Here is a 13,530-nt window from a genome sequence, read left to right as displayed (position 1 = left end):
GCTGATGAACTGATCTACAAATCACCTTATATAATAAATAAATACCCATTATTATATGTAGATCAGACGGACTCATTGCGTTTTTGATTCTCTCGAACAAAGTTTAAGTCAATGGAAAACGTGTCATTATGAGTACATGCTACTGATAAAGCACATTGGCAGCACTATATGCGTACCACATTAATGATTAACATCAAGTTACATATTCTAACAGTATGGAAAGAACACGTAAGTTTTTCTAATGTTTATAGGTTATTATAACAACACTATTTTCGATCTAAACAATTAAAAAAAAAAACAAGCAAACAACAGAGTTTATGCAAATTAGTTTAATAGGTTTCTAGAAAAAATATTAACTGATCCTATAAAGCTTGAAAGGCACAAATAAACTTAAAAAAAGAACAAACATAAAAAGTTGAAAAATTTAAAGGAAGGGTGACCAACAGGAATGTTCAAATATTATCAACTGGTTCATTGGTTTCATTAATTGATAATTCGGCACAGCCCTACTCTCAGGCCTTTCAATGCAGAAAATGAGAGAAGAGTGTGGAGGATTAGGGCTCCCAGGTCATAAACAATAAGCAGGGCTGTGATACTCCTGAAGAAATCCTAGAGGACAGACAGAAACACAATAAAGGATCAACAAAGACGACACATAGTAACCCAACTAAATGACACTAAGCCAATTTCAGAGAAGACAACAGCCACAACAGTGCAGGACATACAGTTCAAGATATTTGTGAATGTCAAGTGTGATTTGGATAATTCTGTATGACAGTGGTTCTCAAACCTCTCCTGGGGACTCCCAGCTGTTCCAGTTATTAGCTCTATTCCAGAGCTAGCACACCTGAGATGACTAGTCAAGTAATCATCAAGGCCTTAACTACTAGAATCATGTAAGCTTGTTCAGGGCTACAATGAAATTGAGAGTTGTCTTCAGGACCCCAGGAGAGGTTTGAGAACCCCCCCCTGTATAACACACATAAACACACGTTTGTATTACTATCCTTGTGGGGGACCAAAACATGTATTCCTCATCAAAATAATTTCACCCCCCCAAACCCAACCTCTAACCCCAACTGTACGTTTTACCCTAAATCAAACCACTAAGCTGAAAATAGCCACACAACACACACCCACAAATGCCCCCATCCCTCCATAAAAAATGTCTTACCTCCAAGAACTCTCCAGGGCATTTATCATCCAGTGACTCAGCTTTGTACAGAGTGCAAGATTCTGCAGAAGCCTGAACATTATTCAGAGAGACACTATATATACACAGAGCCAATAGCCCCGCCAGCAGGCTCGCCACATTAGTGTAGGCACAGCCTGTCAGCTGAGGAAGACAGTAACATAAAAGACACAGTGAGGGACACAGAAGGTAGAACGGTACCTTATTATAGAACTCCTGGTCTCAAAAAAGTAATTATATTTTGAACTTTATTCTTTCCAAGACTAAATTATATTTTTAATTTTTATATTTGTAACATGTTGTAACATGTTGGGCAGAAGTAATGCTGTTGTATTGAAATTGCCATGCACTGCTGGGATGACACCAGTATAGCAGGTTATATTCCAATGTCCGTTTGATTGATGTAATACAGTATCTTACCAGATGTCTGCTGGGAGTCTTCTCACAGGCAACGGCGAACGATCCTGCCATCACAAACTTGAAAAGAAAATATAAACAATGATGTTCCACGGTTTAGATGCGGGAAAAAATTACATAGTCAATGCATAACATAGTAAAATAGTCATCTGGCATCATGAAAAAATTATTTTACCAGGATGCCTATAAATAATGGAAGTAAAAATTGTGCTTTGGGTAAGCTGATGTCCATGTAGTAAAGAGGGACCGCCAACAACACCTGGAACACTCCTAGGAGAATCGCCACCACCTGGTGGAAAAAAAGAGAAAACAGCATCTAAAATGACTAAGGAACCTAGGACAAACGGTATTATATATTTCGTGATCATGGGTGTTCCATGAGAATAAGGTTTCTGATTGGTGACTATTGACAGACAGCTATTATTAATTCCACGGACAACTGAGTGAATGGTACAACTGTCAGTACAGTGACTGGTCGAAAAGTATTGAAAGTATATAAATGCGTGTTGCAGTGATTCATTTCCATAAACAATGAATTACGCTTACCCCTGTAGCCTCGGGGTCAAATTTGATAAAGAGGCGATGAAGTTTCGGAACGCTTGTTCCGGTCTCAGTGGATGACATCGCCCTGAAGGAGTTTGGCCCAGGTGAGGAGATAGAAAGCATAGACGAGAGATAGGAAAGGAAGACATCCTTATCAGAATAGACATACATATAATATAATAATATAACTGCAAAACGTTAACACGGGCGTTGAAATGCAGAAAAAACAATTAAGTGTTTTAGCAAATGTTTGGTAAAAGCCATGGCTTTTGCATGGCAGTGCATGACTTGAGCCGGAACCTCGTACCGGTACCTTATTAAGGCAGAAGAGCCGCCTGGGACGTCTGGGATAGGCTACATTAATGGAAAAAGCCTTATTAAAAGTTATGTATTGATGAACGTAGTCTAATGTGCGATTTGTCAGTTCTAGCAATGATTTCATCCGAAGTCAAGCGCTGGTAAAAGCTGAATGGTGGTTTAGGCTTCGCATTCCGAAATTATTTCTGAACTCTGCTAATAAAGCACGTTCGTCATTGGGTTAAAACTACTTATTGTAGAGTCAGTAGGCTAGTGTGCTTGGTCCATCTTCAGTTTTCTCCCATCACAAAAATGTAAACCAGTTTCATTTTAAACTCGCATTCTCACTGTAGCCTTGTTTACGCCATTCCTAAACCCTAATCCTTAACTATGCCTAACCTTAGTATATACGACATTTTTTAGATTGGAATTCTTAACATATCGTTTAGCAACTTATAGCTTACTGTAAGATATATATTTTGTACGAATTGCATTTTGTAAAATATATGAATAGTAATGCGTATCATATCATCATTATCAAATTCACAAGTATAATACGAAAACATTATAACATATAGTTAAAAGTCAAATTCAAAGTATTCTATTTATCAAGTGCATCGATTAACATGCGTAATTCTGAGAAATGGTAGGCATGTACCATTCTTGTGAAGTGGTACGCAACATCTACGCAGTAATTTAAAAGCAAAATTAATAGCAGAAAATAAAAATACAAAATCTATACATATTAAATAGTGACTAGAAGCAATTCCAGATAATGCAAAATGGAACATGCAAGACATATCAACACTGAGCAAAAGTTGTATATATGCAAAAATATCAAAGATTTTACTGAGTCGAGTACAGAATGAAGTTAATTTAAATAAAGAAATTAGACCTCAATCTATGGATTTCACATGACTGGGAATCTATTAATCACAGCTACCTTCAATTCAGAGCATCCCAAACACTGCGGCTGACGTGGAAGAAGTGGGACATTTTCATCTTCTAGGAGTTGTGTACAGATCGTTGCAACATGGAGCTGCGGATTATCATGCCGACACACGAGGGGACAAAGGTGGCAGAAAGCAAATGTGGCAACACCTAGTCTGCTTGGACTGTTGTACAGTTGTACTGTCAATTTCTCTAAAAAAGACGTTGGATGCGCCTTAGAGAAATTAACATCTATGGTAGCAGCTCTGGTGGAAATTCCTGCATTCTAAATGCCTTAAAGCTTAAGACGTCTGTGTCATTGTTTTGTATGACTTTTTTTTTAATAGAATGGCCTTTTATAGTCCCTAGCACGTAGCGCACCTGTTCAATCATCATAGAATGTAATCACCTTTTTGATATGCCGCACATTAAGTTGATTTTAACAGGGATGTAACATTTTTGTGCGCTACACTACATTTTAAGAAGAAAGATATAGAGAGAGAGAGAAAGAGGGGGAGGGAGAGAGGGGGAGGGAGGGAGGGAGGGAGGGAGGATGAAAACCACATGTCAGAGTCCCTATTGGGCATGGTGGAATGTCGCTTGTGGATGAAAAACAGATGTGCACAATACACGCGAGGAACTAAGGGAGGTGGGCGGGGGGATTACAATGAAATCAAGATATTGTCGCATGGGAAAATTCCAGTGCCAAACCAGCACCACCAAAAACATTCTTTCAGATCTTAGGCTATAACGCTTTTCAAACACAGTCCTCGCTGCGTGCGCTCTGTCTTCTTTTAAGTGGGTGATGTTTGCTTGTTTAGGCCAAGCAAAATAAAGAAGGGAAAGGGGGAAGAGCAAGCAGAGTAAGAGCAATGAACTACGGTACATTAACAACCAACAGGACTCAACTTTATTGACGCAACACGACAACTAGGAGGGGGATTGGGGGCTTGGCACAACGCCCAAAAGATTGTTATTTAATTTAATGTGCCCAAATTTTGTCAAACATTTATTTAAACAGTTCTTTATTTTAAAAACAAAGGTTGCTTATGCCTATTGTGTTGCTCTGTTCTAAACTATTGTTAAGCCAAACGTTGGAATAATCCTTTTATCATCCCTAAAGTTATTCGCAAGTTCATCATCCTACCATTCATCATCCTATACAAGTTCCAATATTAAAAATCGGACTTACCTTAACAGATAGTGTTCCTCTGTTGTCTGTAAAAAGTCAGTGATTAATGCAAGATGACCAGATCCACAAAACGATTGTTACGACTTTTTATTCTAACATCGTTAAAAAAAAACGGAGGTCCGCTTGAAGGACTGGGCTGGAGTTTTCGCTGCAGTGGAAGTAGGCTGTTGTAGGATACTCATGTTTCGTTCATGCCAAGAACAGGCGGAGACACAGAATGTGAACGGAACGGGCTCGGACAATGTTGTGAAATATATTTGTCTAATTCGCGGAATTTGTGTTTAGAATTTTAACTAACGTGTTTTTGTGCCTGAAAGCTGAAGGTAAGATTTATCGTTAATCATGATACGCTTTTTTATTGTAGGCTCTAGCCTGATGGTCATCCCTGTTGAAGGTTTCGCTAGGGTTTTGTAACTGATAATAACATAATATTTGTTGTTACTTTGTGGCTATCCCATGAAAAGTAGGAAAGGATACTTTATTATTACACCATGGAATCTTCATTTATTTCATATTTTTTCAGAATGTAATTTATAATCATGAGGAGAATATATATTATTTGAATTACAAATATTTTAAATGTTATTCCCGTCAGGCTACGCACGTTGGGTACAGTATTCATTAAGGTTGGAATATGGCTGTGTCTGTCTCGAATGACCTGTCGGTGAGTATTACGACCGATGTCAACGCGGATAAACTGGCAGACAAACGTCAGGCATTACGCGAGAGCATCAGGAAAGGAGAGCCGAAGGCTTTTGGGGTAATGTTACATACTTAACAATGTTAAATACTTAGAGTGACAAATGACTTAACGCACCTTCATTAAAAAAATCACATTTTAGTATCAAATATTTAGCATAGGCTGTTTGTTTAGAATGTTTTTTGCCAAGAATTGTAAATGTATTTACATACCCATTGTTTCCTAAGAAAATAAAGCTCGTTTTACATTAGCAGTGCACACAGGTTATTCATTGTCAACCCGCATGCACTTGCATGGGTAAGGTCCGTTCATCTGCAAGCCTTCATTTGGCTGCATGCAGCCTAGCTGTTAATTACAGCTATGGGCCACTGATAGGTCACCAGTTCAAATCCGGGTCTGATTAAGGTGAATTATCTGTATATGTCCATGTGTGATTAAGTTTGATACTGAACCATGCTAGTTGCCAAGCCAGGTCTTGGTGGTGACGAGTACAGTATGTGTAAAATACATTACAAGTCAAAAGCTTGGACACACCGATTCATCGAAAGATAGGCTACTCTATTTTTGCCACATCATAGAATAATAGTGAACACATCCAAACAATGAAATAACACATACTGTATTCAGTCACATAGGAACCAAAAAACTTTTTAAACAGATGAAAATACATTTAAACCTGTAGATTCATCAAAGTAGCCACCCTTTGCCTTGATTAGCTTTTTACACTATTTGCATTCTCTCAACAGGCTTCATAAGGTAGTCACCTAGAATGCCTCAGAAATTGTCAATTTACTGCACCTCAGATTGCAGCCCAAAATAATGCTTTATAGATTGTAAGCAACAGACACATTGCAACATCAACCGATCAGAGGATCGGTCTGTCAGTTGCTTAAATGACAACTGACAGACCAAAAAATTAAATAAACTTGCTTGCCCCAACAAACTTTATCATGCATCAGATGACCTGCCCTCCACAATCACCCGAACTCAAACCAATTGAGATGGTTTGGGATGAGTTGGACCTCAAAGTAAAAGAAAAGCAGCAAACAAGCGCTCAGCATACGTGGAAACTCCTTCAAGCATTCCAGGTGTCTTAACTCATGAAGCTGGCTTAGAAAATGCAGGTTTTGGTTAGTGCAAGGCTGTCATCAAGGCAAAGGGTTGCTAATTTGAAGAATCTAAAATATAAATGTATTTAAGACTTTTGGTTTCTATATGATTCCATGTGAATTATTTAATAATTGTAATGTCTCACTATTATTCTACAATGTGGAAAATAGTTAAAAAAAATAAAGAAATACTCTTGAATGACTGGTACTGTTTGTCAACTACGTGACCTACCAAATCATGATTGTGATTGTTATTAGTACAAACCCGATTCCAAAAAAGTTGGGACGCTGTACAATTGTGAATAAAAACAGAATGCAATCAAATTTCATTATTATATTCAGAATACAACATAGATGACATATCAAATGTTTAAACTGAGAAAATGTATCACTTTAAGGGAAAAATAAGTTGATTTTAAATTTCATGGCATCAACACATCTCAAAAAAGTTGGGATAAGGCCATGTTTACCACTGTGTGGCATCCCCTCTTCTTTTTATAACAGACTGCAAACGTCTGGGGACTGAGGAGACAAGTTGCTCAAGTTTATGATTAGGAATGTTGTCCCATTCTTGTCTAATACAGGCTTCTAGTTGCTCAACTGTCTTAGGTCTTCTTTGTTGCACCTTCCTCTTTATCATGCACCAATTTTTTTCTATGGGTAAAAGATCTGGACTGCAGGCTGGCCATTTCAGTACCCGGATCCTTCTTCTATGCAGCCATGACATTGTAATTGATGCAGTATGTGATCTGGCATTGTCATGTTGGAAAATGCAAGGTCTTCCCTGAAAGAGACGACGTCTGGATGGGAGCATATGTTGTTCTAGAACTTGGATATAACTGTCAGCATTGATGGTGCCTTTCCAGATGTGTAGGCTGCCCATGCCACAGGCACTCATGCAACCCCATACCATCAGAGATGCAGGCTTCTGAACTGAGCGCTGATAACAACTTGGGTTATCCTTGTCCTCTTTAGTCCGGATGACATGGCGTCCCAGTTTTCCAAAATGAACTTCAGATTTTGATTCGTCTGACCACAGAACACTTTTCCACTTTGCCACTGTCCATTTTAAATGATCCTTGGCCCAGAGAAAACGCCTGCGCTTCTGGATCCTGTTTAGATACGGCTTCTTTTTTGACCTATAGAGTTTTAGCTGGCAACGGCGAATGGCATGGTGGATTGTGTTCACCGACAATGTTTTCTGGAAGTATTCCCTGAGCCCATGTTGTGATTTCCATTACAGTATCATTCCTGTATGTGATGCAGTGCCGTCTGAGGGCCCGAAGATCACAGGCATCCAGTATGGTTCTCCGGCCTTGACCCTTACGCACAGAGATTGTTCCAGATTCTCTGAATCTTTGGATGATATTATGCACTGTAGATGATGATAACTTCAAACTCTTTGCAATTTTTCTCTGAGAAACTCCTTTTTGATATTACTCCACTGTTTTTCGCCGCAGCATTGGGGGAATTGGTGATCCTCTGCCCATCTTGACTTCTGAGAGACACTGCCACTCTGAGAGGCTTTTTTTATACCCAATCATGTTGCCAATTGACATAATAAGTTGCAAATTGGTCCTCCAGCTGTTCCTTATATGTACATTTAACTTTTCCGGCCTCTTATTGCTACCTGTCCCAACTCTTTTGGAATATGTAGCTCTCATGAAATCCAAAATGAGCCAATATTTGGCATGACATTACAAAATGTCTCACTTTCAACATTCGATATGTTATATATATTCTATTGTGAATAAAATATACGTTTATGAGATTGGTAAATTATTCCATTCCTTTTTTAATTTGTACAGTGTCCCAACTTTTTTGGAATCGGGTTTGTATGTATACTCAGTTTGTTTGTGTATACAAGGTCTCCCAGGTGATGCTGGGGTTGCTGGTGATGTCTTTCTCACTCCCCCTCCTTTTCACTGAGTTCACTGAGGTTGTGTCCTTCGGAGTGCCTTGGTGGAGCAGCTTAACGGTAATCTTATAACCTAACTTTCTGCTATACTCACTGTACTGAGTGATGACTGGATCACACCAAATTTGGTTATTCTATCAAAAACAGCTATGTGATCACCAGGATTATTTTCAAATGGTTTCCACCCACTAGAATGATTAGTTTACCAGATAATTTGATCAGATTCGCACATTATTCCTGTAGTTTACTCTTAGCAAGCATATGCTCTTATCGGCTGATTGGGCATTTGTTGTTCATGTTTTGTGTAGTTCATAACGGCAGGAGTCATTGCCATAGTGCTGGAGAAGCGCACCAGTATGAAATCGGTGAGTTTATGAACACCACCACACCTGTGCTCACACTTAAGCAAAAGCAAGTACAGTAAGCACACCCTACAGTACACAGTGATCTCTAAGGTCGGGCATCGCTCTACTTCCCCAGCTGTGTGTGTGCATGGGGATGACACTGGTGGCAGCCTTGGTTTCCTTCCTGGCCTTCATCTTTTACATGATCGACCTCCACAACAACCCAGAGACAGCCTGCAACGAGGATGTGGGGCACAGAAGCTATTTAGAATCAAGCTGTGAAGATCAGCACTTTGCTACGGTCGGTGCCCCTTTAATAATAATCATAATAATAAAGATAAATGTGGTCTAGGGTGGTCGGTTTTCAATCCAAAATTATTTGCATTTTATATTCAAATTATCGGCATAACGCATTACTATAATTTAGTTGGTGAAAAGTGCAATTTGCCAAATGTCATACTTGGGGGTGGTTATGTTGTCCCTTTTTACACAGAGTGAACACATCACATGTTTATTAAATAGACACAAATTTGCTTATTCAAAGTTTGTGACAAAGGCTTATTTTTATGTGTACAGAACACATCTGCACTGAAACAAAAAATATATGCACTAGATACAATCGTTTTGGATGTTCAAAGAAATTAGTGTACAGTACATGTTTTTTCAAATATGACCTAAAGGAAGAAATGTTAGATAACAGTTAAGGGTAAGGTAATGATTAAGGTAAGGATTTTAAGTAGGAACAGGGTCTAAGTTCTCGCTAGCCTGTTCGAAATGCAAGCTCTGCCGTCTTCCTGGTTGAATGCAAGTTGAGTCAACTTATCACATGCCAACATTTGAAGGAAAAAAATAACCTGACCATAAAAACACCTCATTAACAAGCAGTTTGTGTCAGGAAAACCTGTGGTATATGATGACAAACAAATAGAGCCCCACATTGTGAACTGTTGCAAAACACAGTTAGTAGCTGCTAGCTAACATTGTCATGAGTTTTCATGAAGCCAGCTGCCTGCTGGCTGTTGTTGCCATTAAGCTAGCAGACCCCTCTGTCACCTGCTGCTTTGCGTAGCTGATTAAATGTACAAAAATCCCAAAGAAACATTTTCATCTACTACTGACTGATTTCTGAAGCAAAGTTAAGCATGATGTAAGAACAAGCAATACTAACACAGTTTGTTGTTAGCTAGACATCTATGCTTCTTGGAAGTGAAGTCTTAGGTTAATTGTGACATTTATTTTGGTTAGGGCTATGGCGTATAGTGGCACTGTTATTGTTTTGTACGTGGGGGACTTTTGGAAAGCAGCAATATTCCCAGAGGCAACTATGTGTATCAGGCTAGGAAAAGAGATTATGCATAGTGATTTTCTCCATAGTGGAGAAATTATACTACATTGTGTACATTATTTTACTGCAGAACCCCACATGTCCTCTGGGGGACATAGCGGGAATCTTTTACAACCAGAATATTAAGAGTTAAAGAAGCATGAGATATTTCCACATCCAGAAACATAAACAACTTAAACAGATGTACACCATCTATGTGAAAATTAAGGATTTGTTCACCTGATTGAACATTGTGTTCCTGGACCTCAGTCACAATGCTTAACAGTGTAGTGTGTGAAAGTGACGACTTAGCATTGCACTCCATTTACAAAAAGTTTCAGAACTTTGCAGAACTAATCACTCAGTTATTTGCCCAAAAACAATATATGGAATTTGTTGACAACATGTCTTTTGAGTAGAAATAGGGCAAATAATGAATGGCATGGTCAAATTGCAGAGTTTTAGGCTAGGCAAAGATGGCTTGGTTTTCCGTCTAACTATTTAACTCTTCTTGGTCTCTTTCTCAGATGATGAGCTATGGAGTGAAGTCGTCCCTCCTTTTCTTCACCATGATCCAGGTCGTGATCTCGTCATCGCTCTCATACATTCTGTTCAAGGAGAGGAGGAATTATGGACAATATGCAGTAAGACAGACATTAAAACATACAACTTTCAAGGGAAATTCAGTATTTTATTCAGTTGTAGTTACAAGATCATATGTATGTTGAATCTTAATTACAGTTGACACATTATTATGGTTCATTGCTTTTTTGAGGTTAAGAGAACATCTAACATCAAGTAGGAAAGTATTGAAACTGTGGGGAGGTTTTACAGACCAGGGGTTCATTGCTTATCAGTCACGGGCACATGTTTAGGGTGTGGGTGTTTTCATTAATTTATTCATTTAAGTGGCATTACATTACATTAAGTCTAATAAATACCTTTGTTCATCTCTGCCTCTGTCCATCTGTCCATCTCTTTTTCTCTGCTTCTGACTTTCTGTGTTCCAGTCTCTGGGTCAAAGTTTTCCCAGCTAGCCAATCTCAGCTACGGACAGTTGCTCCAAACGTTCCCAGGATTCCCCAATATACTGCACATTTGGCTTTGAATGTGTGACATGAAACTGTGGAATAGGTGTGAGAAGTTGGGTATGTGTCAAAAGTATGCACAATGTTGTAATACAATGCAGTTTTCATTATCGCTTTAGTTTCATCTAAAACCCTCATATACTGTATGTTTTGTGTATTTGTTGCCTAAATAAAATAATTAAAATCAAAAGTGTGGTGTGCCAAATTGCGTTCGTACCATTACTGCTGTGTGTTCGTAGGTTTCATATGGCTAAGTGGTGGAATATAGAGGCAAAACCTCTTTAGCACGTCCCAAATACTTTTGGAGTTCACTATATCGTCAGGCAACAACATGGAGACTCGAGTGGATGGAACTGAAGGAAACATTTGGCCCCAAGTAGAGTATAGTTTCTGCAATCTTTTGAATCAAATTCTACTTGGTCTTTTATTCAAGGCAATTGGCCAAAGATTTTTCCCTCTCCGTCCACAGAAAACCCCCCATACAAAGACCCATACACTGTGTAACCGGTCCAGCTGCTTGACCATTTGAACTCTATGATGTTTTCAGTCTCCTCAAAGGCACCCTATTCTCTTAGATAGTGCACTATTTGAAACGTGGTCACTGTGGGGTCACACTTAGTGCACTATGTAAAGGAATAGGATGGCATTTTGGACACAGCTGAAGTTACAGAGTAGTTCAGCAGCTCAGCAAGCAGCACATTGTTTGTCTGATGGAATCCAGACTTCAGATGACTCCAAAAAATTAACTGTTCCTTTCTTCTCTAGCCCCCTCTACCATTCGCAAACACCGCCCTCTCGCCCCAAAGACACACACGCACACACACACACGACCCCCTTTGTCTTCATCCATTCCATCTATCCTTGTACCATCAAATGATCTTCCTTCAGTCTACTTACATTGCTGAAGCACACAACATCTATGTTGCAACAAATCTATTTTGCGATTGGTTTCTCTATTCCTCTCTGTACTCTGTCCGAATCTTGGCTGTGTCAGAAGCAAATATATATTAATGTGTACCTTGAGTAGCCCTACATAACTCTCTCTTTTGCCAAGGAATTTCTCAGTGCACAGAAAATGACTCATGTTGCCCCATGCGCATAGTAGATTCATGGTTGACAACACACCATTGCTTTTACTCACATACTACTTTGTTTTGTTTAACTGCCTAAGTTAACCAGTGTTGTGATCAATCATGACTTGTACAAATTACATTTCCGGATGAAGTAGATAAAGTACCAAGCCAAAGACTCTTCAATTTCAATACATTGTCATTCTTACCATCCAATGGACATAGTGAGTAGTTATCATCTCAATCTCTCAGGTACTCCTAAAGGCAGTTAGAGGACATAAAGACCATAGCAGTAGACTAGGGGTGTCAATTCTTACTCTCCATTCTCAGCCAGCTGGGCGTAGTCATGGTGTATTTAAGCCAAAATATTCCTGTAGGGTATATTATATCCAGCTCAGTTACTTTTGAAGTTTTTAAGTTGTGGAGAGAATCACTCTGTATGACCCTGCCACTTCCAGATTCCTGCCTTTTTTAAATGTAACTGTTCTTCTCGCCTCATCCTGAGAAGGCTTCAGGGATTCTTTATGATTGGCTTGGGCCAACATTTTGTGAAATTCACAAGGGGATCCATCCAGCCATAGGGTCATACTGTGGCTCACTAATTTATTTGAGTTTTGTCATCAAACTGGAAGTACATTTTTATATGATGAAAGGGTTTTACATATTTTGGCTATTAGAATGTGATTACAATTTTAAGTTACATTTGGTTAAATTACAAGCATTCTCCTCATCCACCATCTATGGATTGGCCAATGACTGATTTTGAATACCAACATGTTGATGGGTATAAATGAGTTGAAGGGGTGTGAGAAAGTATTTTGGCAAAATAGTTTTGTTTACCTTATTTTTTATTTTATTTATACAGGGAAAACAAGCTAAGACCAAGGTCTCATTTACAGTGGTGCCCTGTATTACAACAACAAACAATAAAAACATGAATAAGAAAATATTTTAAAACCGATATAAAACACAATTACACAAACAAGTACAATTTACTGTAAAATGTTCAGTCAGACACTTTTTAAAATGTGATATTGACACGATATCCTTCAACCTAAAGTTATCCTGCAGATTAATCCAGGTTTTAGCGGCACAGAAGGAAAATTATGTTGTACCGTCTTAAACTTGGTCCGGGGTACCTTGAGAACTATCCAGTCTTGTGATCATGTTTGATGAGAGATGTTTTTCAATATAATTTTGGAGGTAAGATAATTTGGTAGTTTCTGAAGGACGGCTTTATAAACAAACAATAAAAAGTGTCTTGCCCTTCTGAAATGCAGGGAATCCCAGCCAACAGCAGAATATAAAAGACAGTGGTGTATATAAAACCTGCCCCAGTAATATAACATAATGCGGCATGATAAACAGAGTCCAGGCTTTTTAAAAAGAGTCATGCATGTATAGTA

The 13,530-nt window shown here is 38.7% G+C and overlaps 2 protein-coding genes across 4 annotated transcripts; one reads left to right on the top strand and one right to left on the bottom strand.

Annotated features, from left to right (window-relative positions):
- Positions 1-314: 314 nt before the first annotated feature.
- On the bottom strand, positions 315-4,746 carry si:dkey-9i23.16 (uncharacterized protein LOC571915 homolog). 3 transcript variants are annotated; one of them, XM_010891647.5, is made up of 7 exons: positions 3,393-3,853; positions 2,466-2,506; positions 2,156-2,237; positions 1,785-1,898; positions 1,613-1,669; positions 1,175-1,336; positions 315-609 (listed from the first exon to the last, which is right to left on the bottom strand). In XM_010891647.5, the coding sequence occupies exons 3-7, from the start codon at positions 2,231-2,233 to the stop codon at positions 484-486; spliced, it is 537 nt and encodes a 178-aa protein (XP_010889949.2). In that variant the 5' UTR covers positions 2,234-2,237; positions 2,466-2,506; positions 3,393-3,853; the 3' UTR covers positions 315-483. The 3 variants fall into 3 exon arrangements, with proteins under 3 accessions (XP_010889949.2, XP_010889948.2, XP_010889950.2); XM_010891646.2 differs by lacking the exons at positions 2,466-2,506; positions 3,393-3,853 and adding an exon at positions 4,572-4,746; XM_010891648.5 differs by lacking the exon at positions 2,466-2,506.
- A 16-nt stretch (positions 4,747-4,762) lies between these two features.
- On the top strand, positions 4,763-11,241 carry tmem176 (transmembrane protein 176). Its single transcript, NM_001304060.1, is given in 7 exon segments — positions 4,763-4,894; positions 5,167-5,331; positions 8,248-8,358; positions 8,607-8,663; positions 8,779-8,943; positions 10,494-10,610; positions 10,977-11,241. Coding segments are annotated over 6 exon segments (603 nt in total). The 5' UTR covers positions 4,763-4,894; positions 5,167-5,205; the 3' UTR covers positions 11,004-11,241.
- The last annotated feature ends 2,289 nt before the right edge of the window (positions 11,242-13,530 follow it).

This window comes from Esox lucius, chromosome 25 (assembly GCF_011004845.1).
Source record: "Esox lucius isolate fEsoLuc1 chromosome 25, fEsoLuc1.pri, whole genome shotgun sequence".
NCBI lineage: Eukaryota > Metazoa > Chordata > Actinopteri > Esociformes > Esocidae > Esox > Esox lucius.
The sequence above is the reverse complement of the archived record's forward strand: the minus strand, read 5'-3'. Positions and strand labels throughout refer to the sequence as shown.